Source organism: Pristis pectinata, chromosome 24, assembly GCF_009764475.1.
Source record: "Pristis pectinata isolate sPriPec2 chromosome 24, sPriPec2.1.pri, whole genome shotgun sequence".
Lineage (NCBI taxonomy): Eukaryota > Metazoa > Chordata > Chondrichthyes > Rhinopristiformes > Pristidae > Pristis > Pristis pectinata.
Window position 1 is genome coordinate 5,903,631 of NC_067428.1, and position 12,575 is coordinate 5,916,205.

The following is a 12,575-nucleotide window of genomic DNA, read 5'->3' on the forward strand; positions in this document are numbered from 1 at the left end:
CTGGTTTGTGAAAACACATTGACTATTAACACTTGTTACACTTACCCTTTGGCTGATCCTTGAACTCAGTGGCGACTAAATGTATCTCCTGTTTCACGGAAATCACAAGGATGGATATCATTCATTCTTCCCTGGAAGCTACTGACCATCCTACTCCTGCTTGAACAATTGCAAAATTTTTGTCTGTGTATCAGGAAATTAACAGTCCAAAACTTATTCTGTATCTAATCTCACAGTCCTGCTGTCGTGGTTTAATTTGATGTAATACTCAGAATTAATCTTTTCTATCATGCACGGAATCCAAAATTTCTTTCTATACTTTAAATACCAAAGGGTTGATGACCCAGTTGGTTTAAAAAAATGTTTGCGTGGATCACTATACGTAACTACTATTGTGCTGATCAGAAGCTGAAATACAAGATGAATAAAACGAAATTGTTGAAGTGTTTCCACTTCGTAGATTCAGTAGATTTTTAAATGGTCAATTTGGAAGAGCTTTCAAGCTGAACTTCCTGATACTGTCAATATTCCATTGCTATTTGTTTATTACTGTAATTTTTTAAGACAACAGACTGCAATTGATATTCACTTTTTTCCAGGATGAATAGGGCATTCAAATCCTGCAGTAAGCCATTGAGTGAGAGTTGAGAGTGATCCTATCAGTTTTATTGCCCCCCACGTGTTCCTACTTTTCTTAAGAGTCCCCCAAATTATCTCTTAAGTGCTTATCTGGTTACCTTTAGAAGGCATTAATTCTGTTTCTACTACATACCAGCAATAAATTCTAGATCTCAACAAAAAAAAAACATGTCACATTGCCCTTGTACCTCGTGCTCAGAATTTTAATCTGTGTCCCTGGCCCTTGAACCATCTGCTTATGGAACAATTTTCTCTGTATTTTAAATGAGTTATGATCTTATAATCATCTATCAAACATCTCACCAGAATTGAACATATTACTCCTGTTATGACAGACAACTGTTCTGTAGATTCAACATCATTTTGTACTCTACGTCTCTATTTATGAATCCCTGGGTTCTTTACTAACCACGTGCTGAGCGTATCACTACACTCTTGCACCCAGGTGTTTCTGCAAATCTTTTAGAACTGTTCCATTTTATCTATGATGTCTTTCATTAATCATTCTGTTCCACTTCACACTTCTCTATATTAAATTTCATATGCCACTTGTCTTCCCATTCAACCAGCTTGTCTGACTTGCCTCTTTACCAGGCAGTGATGTATGTATGTTTTATTCTTTTCACAGGTGAGCTTTTTTGTGAAATGTCAAACGGCCACTCCTGCTACAGTAACGGTTACCAAGCAGGGCTTGATCTCATGGCTGAAGATTGCAAAGATCATGGGGATGACAATGCAAGAACTAACTTAATTGTCAACTACCTGCCTCAGAACATGACACAGGATGAGCTACGGAGTCTTTTCGGTAGCATTGGTGAAGTGGAGTCTGCCAAACTCATCCGCGACAAGGTTGCAGGTAAGGGCCTTTTGGGTTAAACTTCAGCCAATGGTGTATTTTTGTTCTTAGATTTGTATGTAAGCCTCTGGTAGCCAGTGAGGTTATCATTTTCTTTCTGGACTTCTTTGGACTTGGAGCTAGTTTCTGGAAAATTGCATTTGGTATATTCAAATGTGAAACACTTTCCACCCCACCTCCCCTCTTTAGTCCATCTGTCACTGCTCTGCTTTTCTCTCCTACATATATTGGGCTTCCCCTTTTCCTACCTTCAGTCCTGAAGAAGGGTCCTGACCCGAAACGTTGACCGCCTGTTTTTCTCCACGGGTGCTGCCTGGCCTACTGAGTTCCTCCAGCATCAGTGTTTTTCATTCACATTTTCCACCTCGCTGAGTAGGAGGTAACAATATCTGGGCCACCAGCAAAACAAAATCATTTTTGGGGAATTACCACTGACTTGTTTTCTTGTAGGATGTAATTAGATTTGTGAATGAGGAATTACATAATGCATATCAGTTTGGGTATTGTTTTGACTGACAAACAATTATTCCTTGTATTGAGAGGATTTTGCTATGTTGCTCTTGGGAATTGAACTATTAAAGCAAAGGGGCAGAGAGACATTTGCCTTGGGTATCTCTTAATCGGTAATCCTATTTGGTTTTTAGAAAATTGATGAAGTGTATTATTCTACAGCCTACCGCTTACTCTGAGGCTGACCTCGGTTCTAAATTTCTCAGACAAGAGAAATGTCTTTCCTGCATCCCATCTGTCGAGACCTGTAAGAATTTTAGGTTTCAGTGAAATCACTTCCAATTCTTCTAACCTCAGGAGTGTACAGGCCAAGTCTATGCAGCCTTTCCTTGTATGGCAGACCTGCCATCCTAGGAACTGGTCTGGTGAATTGTCATTGCCCACTTCCTCTGGCGAATATATACTCTTCTTAGTAAGACCAAAAGTGTACCAAGTGTGGTCTCACCAAATCCTCATAATTGCAGTAGACATCTTTTACTCTTGTTTTCAAACCCTCTTGTGACACTGAACATACTATTTGCCTTCTGGTTGCTTGTTGCATCTGCTTTCCCTGACTTATTTACAAGGATACCTAGGTCCTTGTGTGCTCCCTTCAATCTTACAGCATTTTAAAAGAAAACCTCTTTTCTATTTTTCCCATCAAAGTGGATGACCTCTCCTTTCCACAATTTGTCCTCACCATTCACTTTCCATCCATTTCCCCATGAATTCTCTGCATATTCCTCAGAATTTACACAGATGTTCAATGAATGTCAACATTTCACAATCTGTCGCCATTTTATAAATACTGAGCTTTTATGTTATGTGCATTAAAGTGCTGATCTCACATTTTTCCACATTACAGTTCCTTGACCATTTTCTTGCCCACTAGCTTAGACTGTCTTTATCTCATTAAAACCCCTTTATATCCTCTTTACTTACAATGCCGTAGAGTTTTGTATCATCAGCAAACTTGGATATATAACATTTGGTTCCTTGGCCAAATCTCTTGTAAAGATCAGCCCAACAACTGATCCCTGTGGTACTTCACTGGACACACTTGGCCAAACTGAGAAAACTGTTTATTCCCACTAAGCTTTTGTCTATTTACCAATTCTCAATCTATGCCAGAAAATTTCCCACAATTCCCTGTGCTTGAACCTTGCTGACTAAACTCCTGTATGTGGCCTTATCCAAAATCTTCTCAAAATCTAAATACATGACATCCATTAGTTTCCCCCCTTATCTTTTCTACCAGTCAAATCCTCAAAGGACTCCCAATAGATTAGCCAGATATGATTTCCTTTTAATAAATCTTTACCTAATTAACTGTAGGACTAAGAAGAGTCAATCGGTTACTATATTATTATAAGTTTTTGCTTTCCCCTACTTCTGATGTTGGGCTGACAGTCAGTGATTCCCTATTTTTCCATAAGAACACAAGAAATAGGAGCAGGAGTAGGCCATCTGGCCTGTCGAGCTTGCTCCGCCATTCATTAAGATCATGGCTGATCTGGCTGTGGACTCGGTTCTACCTACCTGCCTTTTACACCATAACCCTTAATTCCCCTACAATGCAAAAATCTATCTAACTGTGTCTTAAATACATCTAATGAGGTAGCCTCTATTGTTTCCTAGGGCAGAGAATTCCACAGGTTCACTACTCTCTGGGAAAAGCAGTTTCTCCCCATCTCCATGCTAAATCTTTTCCCCCGAATCTTGAGGCTATGTCCCCTAGTTCTTGTCTCGCTTTACCTACCAGTGGAAACAACGTTCCTGCCTCTATCTTTTTTTATGCCTTTCATAATTTTATATGTTTCTGTAAGATCCCCTCTCATTCTTCTGAATTCCAGTGAGTACAGTCCCAGGCGGCTCAGTTTCTCCTCATAGGCTATAACCTCCTTATCTCTGGAATCAACCAGGTGAACCTCCTCTGCACTGCCCCCAAAACCAGTGTATCTTTCCTCAAGTAAGGAGACCAGAACTGCACTCTGTACTCCAGGTGCGGCCTCACTAGTACCCTGTACAGTTGCAGCATAAACTGCCTTCTCTTAAATTCAATTCCTCTGGCAATGAAGCCAACATTCCATTTGCCTTGATAATCTGTTGCACCTGCAAACCAACCTTTTTTGACTCATGCACAAGCACTCCCAAGTCCGCACAGCAGCATGCTGCAATCTTTCACCATTTAAATAATAATCTGATCTATTTTTCCTTCCAAAGTGGATGACCTCGCATTTACCAACACTGTACTCCCATCTGCCAGACCCTTGCCCACTCACTTAACCTATCTGTATCTCTCTGCAGACTCTCCACATCCTCTAAACAATTTGCTTTTCCACTCACTTTAGTGTCATCAGCAAATTTAGATACGCTACTCTCGGCCTCCTCTTCCAAATAGTTAAGGTATATCGTGAGCAGTTGCAGGTCCAGCACCGACCCCTGCAGCACCCCGCTCACCACTGATTGCCAACCGGAGAAAATCCCTTTATCCCAACTCTCTGCCTTCTATTGCTTAACCAATCCTCTGTCCATGCTAATACATTACCCCCAACTCCATGCACCCTTATCTTGTGGATAAGTCTTTTATGCGGCACCTTATTGAACACCTTCTGGAAATCCAAGCATACAACATCCACCTGTTCCCCTATATCCACTGCACTCATATATCCTCAAAGAACTCCAGTAAGTTTGTCAAGCAGGACCCGCCCTTCCTAAATCTATGCTGTGTCTGCCTGATGGGAACTACTTCTATCCATATGTCTTGCTATTTCTTCCTTAATGATAGCTTCAAGCATTTTTCCGACTACAGATGTTAAGGCCTATAGTTACCTGCGTTTTGCCTACATCCTTTTTTAAGCAGAGCCGTGATATTCGCTGTCTTCCAGTCCGCCGGGACCTGACCAGAGTCCAGAGAATTTTGGTTAATTATCACAAACGCCTCCACTATAACGTCTGCCATTTCTTTCAGTGCCCTGGGGACTTGACTACTTATAGGCCCATTAGTTTGCTCATGCCTTCCCCTTTAGTAATAGTGATTGTTTCAAGGTCCTCTCCTCCCATTGCATCCATAACATCTTGCTTTGGCATGATAGACGTGTCTTCCACCGTGAAGACCGACACAAAATAGTCGTTCAAGGCCTCGGCCATTTCCACATTACCCAATATTAATTCCCCCTTCTCATATTCCAAGGGACCTATGTTCACTTTAGCTATCCTTTTCCACTTTATATAATTATAAAAACTTTTACTATCTGGTTTTATATTTTATGCTAGTTTTCTTTCATAATCTATATTATTTTTCCTTACTGCTTGTTTAATGGTCTTTTGTTGCTTTTTAAGGCTTTCCCAATCTTCCAGTTTCCCACTACTCCTGGTGACTTTGTATGCATTTTCCCCCTTCCTTTCTTAAATGTTGGGGTCCTGTTTGCTTCCCTCCAATCTGCAGCAACTATTCCAAGTTCTGTAGAATATTGAAGGATGATAATGAATGCATCCACTAACTATAGCCACCTCCTAAAACTCTGGGATGTAGATCATTGAGACGTTGAGATTCAGTGGCTTTGTCACCCCTACTTTTTGTTTTGACTGATACTGCTTTCCTTTGGCTCCTTGCTTATGCTAGACCTAGTATTTCTGGCAATTTTTTTGCTTATTTCCTTAGTCTCCATTATTAATTCTGTAAAGGACCCACATTTGTCCTTGTTCCATTGTCTCTTAACAGGAAGAGGATATAAAGAGATAGTTGTACTGCCCGCAAAGTACTAAATTTAGGCTATCATACCTTAAAGTTAAAATTGAGACTGATAAGTAATGCCATTCAGATGATACTAAGGTTGCTTGTATTTTACATTTAAAGTGTTGAGTACTTAACACTAATCAATAGATGTCTGCTTGTTTGATAACAAATGGTGCTTATCTCATCATAAATCAAAAAATTGTTTTTATTATATTCAGTTATATTTTCTTAGTAAGTTTCCAGGAAGGCAACATTGTTTAAATGTATAGATGAGACTGAATATGAGAGAATATAAAGTGCCTCTTTTTTTAAAAAAATTATTCTAATCTTTTGGACAGTACATTTCTCATTTTGTTTCATTTGGGAGTTGGACAGAGCAGTGATTTTGTTCAGTGATGGTAATAGCAAATCTCAGTAAAGATGCTGTTCAGTAATCCTGTGTCGCTGAATTAGGGATCTCACTGTTGCAGTTAGGTTTTCAAATGATTGACTTTTTAACTGCAAAAGGTTTTATTATGTATTTTTAAGTATTTGGAGAACAATCACGGCAACATGAAATTTTCAGTCTGTCAAACATACAACTCTTGTTAAGTCATATAAAATAGTTGCTTGTCAACTGGTACCTTAATAGTCAAAGCCAGGTGATTCTTTTAACTAACAGGTCAATATTAGTAGCTGCTTAATAGAATGATGTAACCAAAGATGCATATGTTATTGATGGAAATTGGACAGGAAACTTATGACGTCTTGAGCACTGCTGTCCCATTTTAAATGTTCCTTTTAGGACCAATTGGAAAAGGCCTGTATTCCCCATAACAATAGAATTTGCTTTATTCAAGATTTGTAGATTGAAGCTTGGAATTTTTGCAAGTTTTCACTGATGTGCTGTTGATTACGAGATCTTTTGCATATGTAGCTTATGCAAGTACATCATAAACCCAGTTGGGCAGTTGGCTTTAAACAAGACTTTGCAGGGTTGTAAGAATGCTTCTACACACTCATTTTCTCAATAAACTTCTTGTGTTGAATGGTATCTGTAATAGATATCATGCCTTTGAATGTATCTTTAAAATATGCTTGACTTTTAAGATATTTTGAGTGATATTAATCATAATTTGATTTCCAGAAAGACAGGACTGTTCTACATAACAATTCCTCAAAAAAATAGAATGGCGGTCCTTGCACTAGATAAATTTTACATTGAGTGCAGCCAGCAAAAGGAGATATGTTGAGCCCTTCAGTTCAGAGTGTGTTGTACAGACAGGAAATTATCTAGTACATGTATGCTTCCCCGATAGGATAGAAAAGTATTTTAATAAATATTGTATTTTGACTATTAATCACAGAAGTGCCTAATTATTTTATGATGTGTGTCTAAATGTAGGCTTTTGTTTCAGTTGCAGCTGCATGTTTTGATCCATTTTGTGCGGCACAATTATGGTTCATTTAGCTTCATTCTTCCATTAGCATTTATGTTGACTCGTAAGTCATAATTACTTGGATTTGTTTGATCTCCATCCTTGCATGGAGAAGGAAGGGATGTTTTTTATTGCTAGCCAGTGAAGGAATTACCATTTTGACGGTCTTGTATTCATTTAGATCCTTTACCTCTGCTGATGTACAGGTAGATCGACGAATTTCCCCTAGCGCTCTGTTAGAGGTGTGTGACGATGATCTCGTCTTCCTTTTTCAGCATGTGCAGCATCTCCTTTCTAGCACGTTTAATATGGCAGCACAATGCATACCAAATCAAAAACATACAGGCAATTATTATCAAAGGTGAATTACTATCCTTTCACCTGTGATGTTAGCTCCCAACTCCTTATCCTTCCAAACCACCCAGTTCTTATTCATCTTTAAACAATTCATAGTTGAACCATTTATGGAGCAGATGTTCTTTTGGTTTGTTCATAGGTAAATGTACGATGTGGGTGATACAGAGCCATACAGACAGGTAGGACCCATCCCTGTTTTCTGATGAATTAGTTGCCTTTCATTGGGGCTCCAGTGGGAAACTACAATTGGGCTTCTGGTTTCCTTGCATGGGGAAGGAAAAGTTACTAATACAGTAACTCAAAATTTATACAGTAAAAACAGGGTTGAAAATCAGGATAGAATGTTGAGCTGACTTTCCTACCTTCTCCCATGGTTGCATATCCTCAACCTCCAAACCATGCTGACTGATGATCTGAATGGACCTGAGATTATTTGGCCTGTTATAACATTCTATGCTGCTTATTTGCCTACTGGGTCATTGGCAGGAGCTATCCAACATCTGTTGCACTTTTTTTGATTGCAAGAAATTCCATAATGTTCAAGTACTATTTCAAATCCAATCTTTATTATGCCACCTTCCAAAACAAAAGAAAACCGAAGCTTTTGATCCCTGTGTGTCATTAAAGCTGAGCAATGAACTAATTAATTTATTCACACTTCTATGCTTGTATTTAAAATGAATAGTATTTGCCATGTATTTAAATTACAATATAGCTTTGCCTTTTTAAACCCATAATTTTAAACATAATTTTAAATGCAAACATGTTTGTATATGGATATTTACCTTTTGCACAAAATGACAATGCAATATAAAGAAATTCTAATTTTTAACTATTCCAAGATAAAGTGTGGACAAGAAATAACTAGGAAACAAGGGCAAATGATATTAAGAGTTTTATCCAATTTGCCATTGTGTGCGAGTCTAGACAGTCCTTGGGATAAATTTAACCATTGGGAGAGAACAAAAGATGTGGTCAAGTTGATTGCTGATTCTAGTGTGTGCTAATTTTGTTTGAGATGGACAGGTTTACAGAAAGGCACTTAGAGCACTTATCTGTGCGTGTTTATTTGTCTCATCTTTGATTTCTGTATGTGTTCAGTGATCAAAGGTTATGCTGCTCTACAAAAGACTCCTAAGCTAAGGGAGGGATGTATAAAGTGTCTTCATCAGTATGTATTGCTCCTAGAACGTCAACAAATATATCTGTTGTTCTTTGAGTGGTTGCAATATTTTCTCTATTCAGTGGTCAGTTTTCCTTTGTGCTGTGACTCCATTTGACTGTGCCTTAAAGAAACTGAGTTAATGCTACTTGCAGTGTCATATTTGGTTTCAGTTTTTGGTCAGCAATGGGACTGGTAAGTGTCCATCCATCACTGTCAATTAACTTATCATCAAATGATCAAATGGAATCCTTAATAACCAATTGAAAAAGACACTAATAATATTTCATTAGAAGCTAAAGAAAATGTTTTACAATAAAGCACATTTTAATTGTACAACTAAATAAAGGAAAGTACTGCTTTCCTGAAATTTTGAAATAAAACAGAAAATGCTAGAAAGACTCAAGTTCGTACAAGTACATGAACAAGGCTATCCAAATCAGCTACAATGCCTCTTTCCTGAATTGAAATAGTTTAATTGAAGCTGGCTCCCACAAGGGCTCCACTTTATTTAAAAAGGACACAGTCACTACCATTCCCAAAAGGTCTCCAAATCATAAGAAGCAAACGAAAGCTGTTCAGCCCTTTGTGCCTGTTTTGCCATTCAGTAAGATCATGACTGGTCTTTTACCTCACCACCACTTTCCTGCCCTCGCCCTGTATTGCATAATTCCATTCATATCCAAAAATGTTTTGATCTTTGTCTTGCGTATAGTAAGCAACTGAGCCTCCAAAGCTTCACTATCCCCTTGGTAAAGAAATTACTTCCTAACTCTGAATTGTCAACCATTTGTTTTAAACACCCCAACCAGGGCAAATAATATCCTGCATGTGCCACATCAAGCCTCATAAGGATTTTGTATGTTTTAATGAGATCACACTTGAAAGCTCAAGAGTATAGCTTTCATCTCCTTAATCTCTTTCTTTCTCTGGTAACAAACACACCATCCCAGTAATCAATCCAATGAACCTTTGTTGCATTTCCTCTTTCACAAGAGTAATCTTCCTTAGTTTGGGAGCAGACCTGTAATTCCCAGAAAATGCCTTTACTTTAGTACTCTAATTTTCTTGTAGCCAAGGGTGGTTTACTAATTACCTTCTGAGTTGCTTTCATCCACATACACATTACTTGATTCATATACAAGGACACCCAAGTCCTACTTTGCTTTTCTATTTTCTACTTTTTCTTACAAACTGGATAACCTCACATTTTCCACGTTACATTCCATCTGCCATATCCTTGTCCATTTATGTAGTCTATTTAAATTGCCCTGAAGCCTCCCTGCACCTTCCTCATAACTGACAATTTTGTGTCATCAACAAATTTAGAAATATTACACTTAGTCCCCTCGTCTAAATCATTGGTGTAGATTGTGATTAGCTGGGGCTCCAACACCAATTCCTGTGGCACCCAACTTCTTTCCATTCCCTACACAAAACTAACCTGTTTAATCCTACTCTGCTTTCTGTCCATTAATTAATCTTCAGTCCAAAGCCATTAAATAAACCCTAATCTCATATGATCTTGTTTAATAATGACTTGTCTGGCACCTTATAGAAGGCTTTTTAAAACTTCAAATGCACCATATCCATTGGTGCCCCTTATCTAAGATGCTAACTATGTCAAAAGTGATTTCCCTTTCGTAAATTCGTATTGACACTACCCAATTCAATTATCCATTTGCAAGTGTTCTGTTACCACTTCCTTAATAAAGACTGGGATTTTCCCTGCTACTGAGGCCAGGTCGACTGGTTTATGATTCCCCATTTTCTCCCTTCCTCTCTTAGACAGTAGGATTAAGTTTTCTGCTTTCCGGTCTGTGGGAACTATTCTAGAATCTTCAGAATTTTGGTAAATGATAACCAGTGCTTCCACTATCTCTATAGCCACCTCTTTCCAAATTGTGGGATGCTAGGAATTTATTGGCTTTCAGTGTCATTAATTTCTCCAACACTTCTACTAATGTTAATTTCTTTCAACTGATTCTGTGTAAACCTGTTCTCTTTACCTGGGAAGTTTTTTTATGTCTTCCATGAAGATAGCCACAAAATATTTGTTTAATTGCTCAGCCATTTCCTTATTCCCAATAAAATTCCCCATCTCAGTCTGCAAGAGACCCATTTTAACTTTTGCTAATCCTTCCCTTTTTGCATTTCTCTAGAAATGAGTTTTATGTTTTGAACAAAATGTTATCCTCTTATTCTTTCCTTTTCCTTATCAATGTCTTGGTGCTACCTTGCTGATTTCTGATATTTTCCCATTCCTCGAGCTTACTGGTTATTTGTCCCTTAAAACGGTGTATATTTACTGTAAACTTAAATTTTATCCATTGTGTATGTACTGTTCCTTTTAATGTAGTTTTCCAATTAACCATACCACACCTCATGCCTCGAACTGTTGAAGTTTGCTTTGTTTGAATTTAATCTTAAGAAATTCTCATTTTTTTAGATATTTACAAATTAGAGATTTTCTTCGATCTCAATTACATTCTTTTCCTTTGAGTCCTGATAAGAATTTATTAGATGTAAGTTTTAATTTGGAACCTTTTCAGGATGGCTCAATATCTAATATTTATGACAGATTACTAGGAATGAGTAAGGTGCCACTAGATAAAATTAAAAACATTTGGGAACAAGATTTGCAGATGTTAATTTCTGAGGAAACTTGCAATGAAATTTTCAAGTTGGTTAATACTTCGTCATTATGTGCTCGTCATTCTCTCCTTCAATTTAAAGTGGTCCACAGAGTTCACTTGTCTAAAGATAAATTATCCCGTTTTTATTCTGACATATCTCCTTACTGTGACAAATGCAATAACAGAGTGGCTTCCTTAATTCACATGTTTTGGATGTGTCAGTGTCTTAAAAAATATTGGACAGAGGTCTTTCATACTTTTTCTGTACTTTTCAAAATAAATTTTAAACTTAATCCTTTGACTGCACTATTTGGGATTGTTGGAGAAAAAGATATAACTTTGAAGGCTTCTGATTTACATATTCTGGCTTTTATTTCTCTTATAGCCAGGAGAGCTGTATTGCTTAAATGGAAGGAAGTTACTCTGCTTACTCATGCTCAATGGTTACGGGATGTTATGTCATACTTGAATCTGGAGAAGATTCACTGTTCAGTTTTTGAACCTAACCTGGACTTTCAAACCCTGTGGGGACCTTTTTTGAATTATTTTCAATATTTCTGATTTGGGGACTAAAATGCAGATATTGGCTGACATGGTTACATTTTTAAAAGTTTTTCCTTGTTTTTTCCATCTAACAGCTTTGGGTTTTGGTAGTGGGAGTAGATTTTTTTTATATAATAAAATATTTCAATTTTTTCTTTATTAACTAACGACTATATGTGATTATTAATTTAGAGTGTTGTAATCTAAGTGCGATTTAATACAATGTATTCAGTAGTATTTTTAGTCTCTTTCTTGATGCATGTACTCTTTTTCATGGATTCAATAAAAATATTGTAAAATAAATTCTATCATAACTCCATCTCTTCCCTAAAGGCTTCTGAACTATCAAGTTATTCATTAACCTTTTCTCATTGCACAATACAGCCATTCTTCAATGTACAAAAACAATGAGTTCCTCGAAAATGTTAAGTGAAAATTTATAATTAAAATTTTAAAATTTGTAATTAAGTCCATTATGTGTATTTTGATACACCGTGTTCCAGTGGATGGAATGTGACATGCTATTTATTACAGCAGAAAATAAATTTGTAAATTGAAGACCATGGTGTTAGTGAAAATTGAGGACTACTTGTACTTAAAATAACAGTTCCCTATTAGTTCCTCATCATAAAGTACTGATCTAGGAAAGCATCTTCATGCACTATATCTATGTGTAGGTGAAAGCTCCGTGTGATTATTACATGATCCTTGTTACTTCTACCACTAATTTCCTGAT

At 37.3% G+C, this 12,575-nt stretch overlaps 1 protein-coding gene across 1 annotated transcript in view; it reads left to right on the forward strand.

Annotated features, from left to right (window-relative positions):
• The first annotated feature begins 1,267 nt into the window (after positions 1 to 1,267).
• Positions 1,268 to 12,575, forward strand: part of LOC127582393 (ELAV-like protein 1) — a 36,325-nt gene continuing 25,017 nt past the window's right edge. Inside the window, exon 1 of the mRNA XM_052037585.1 lies at positions 1,268 to 1,495. Within this exon, the coding sequence (XP_051893545.1) occupies positions 1,285 to 1,495 (211 nt within the window). The 5' untranslated portion in view covers positions 1,268 to 1,284. The remainder of the gene's footprint in view (positions 1,496 to 12,575) is intronic.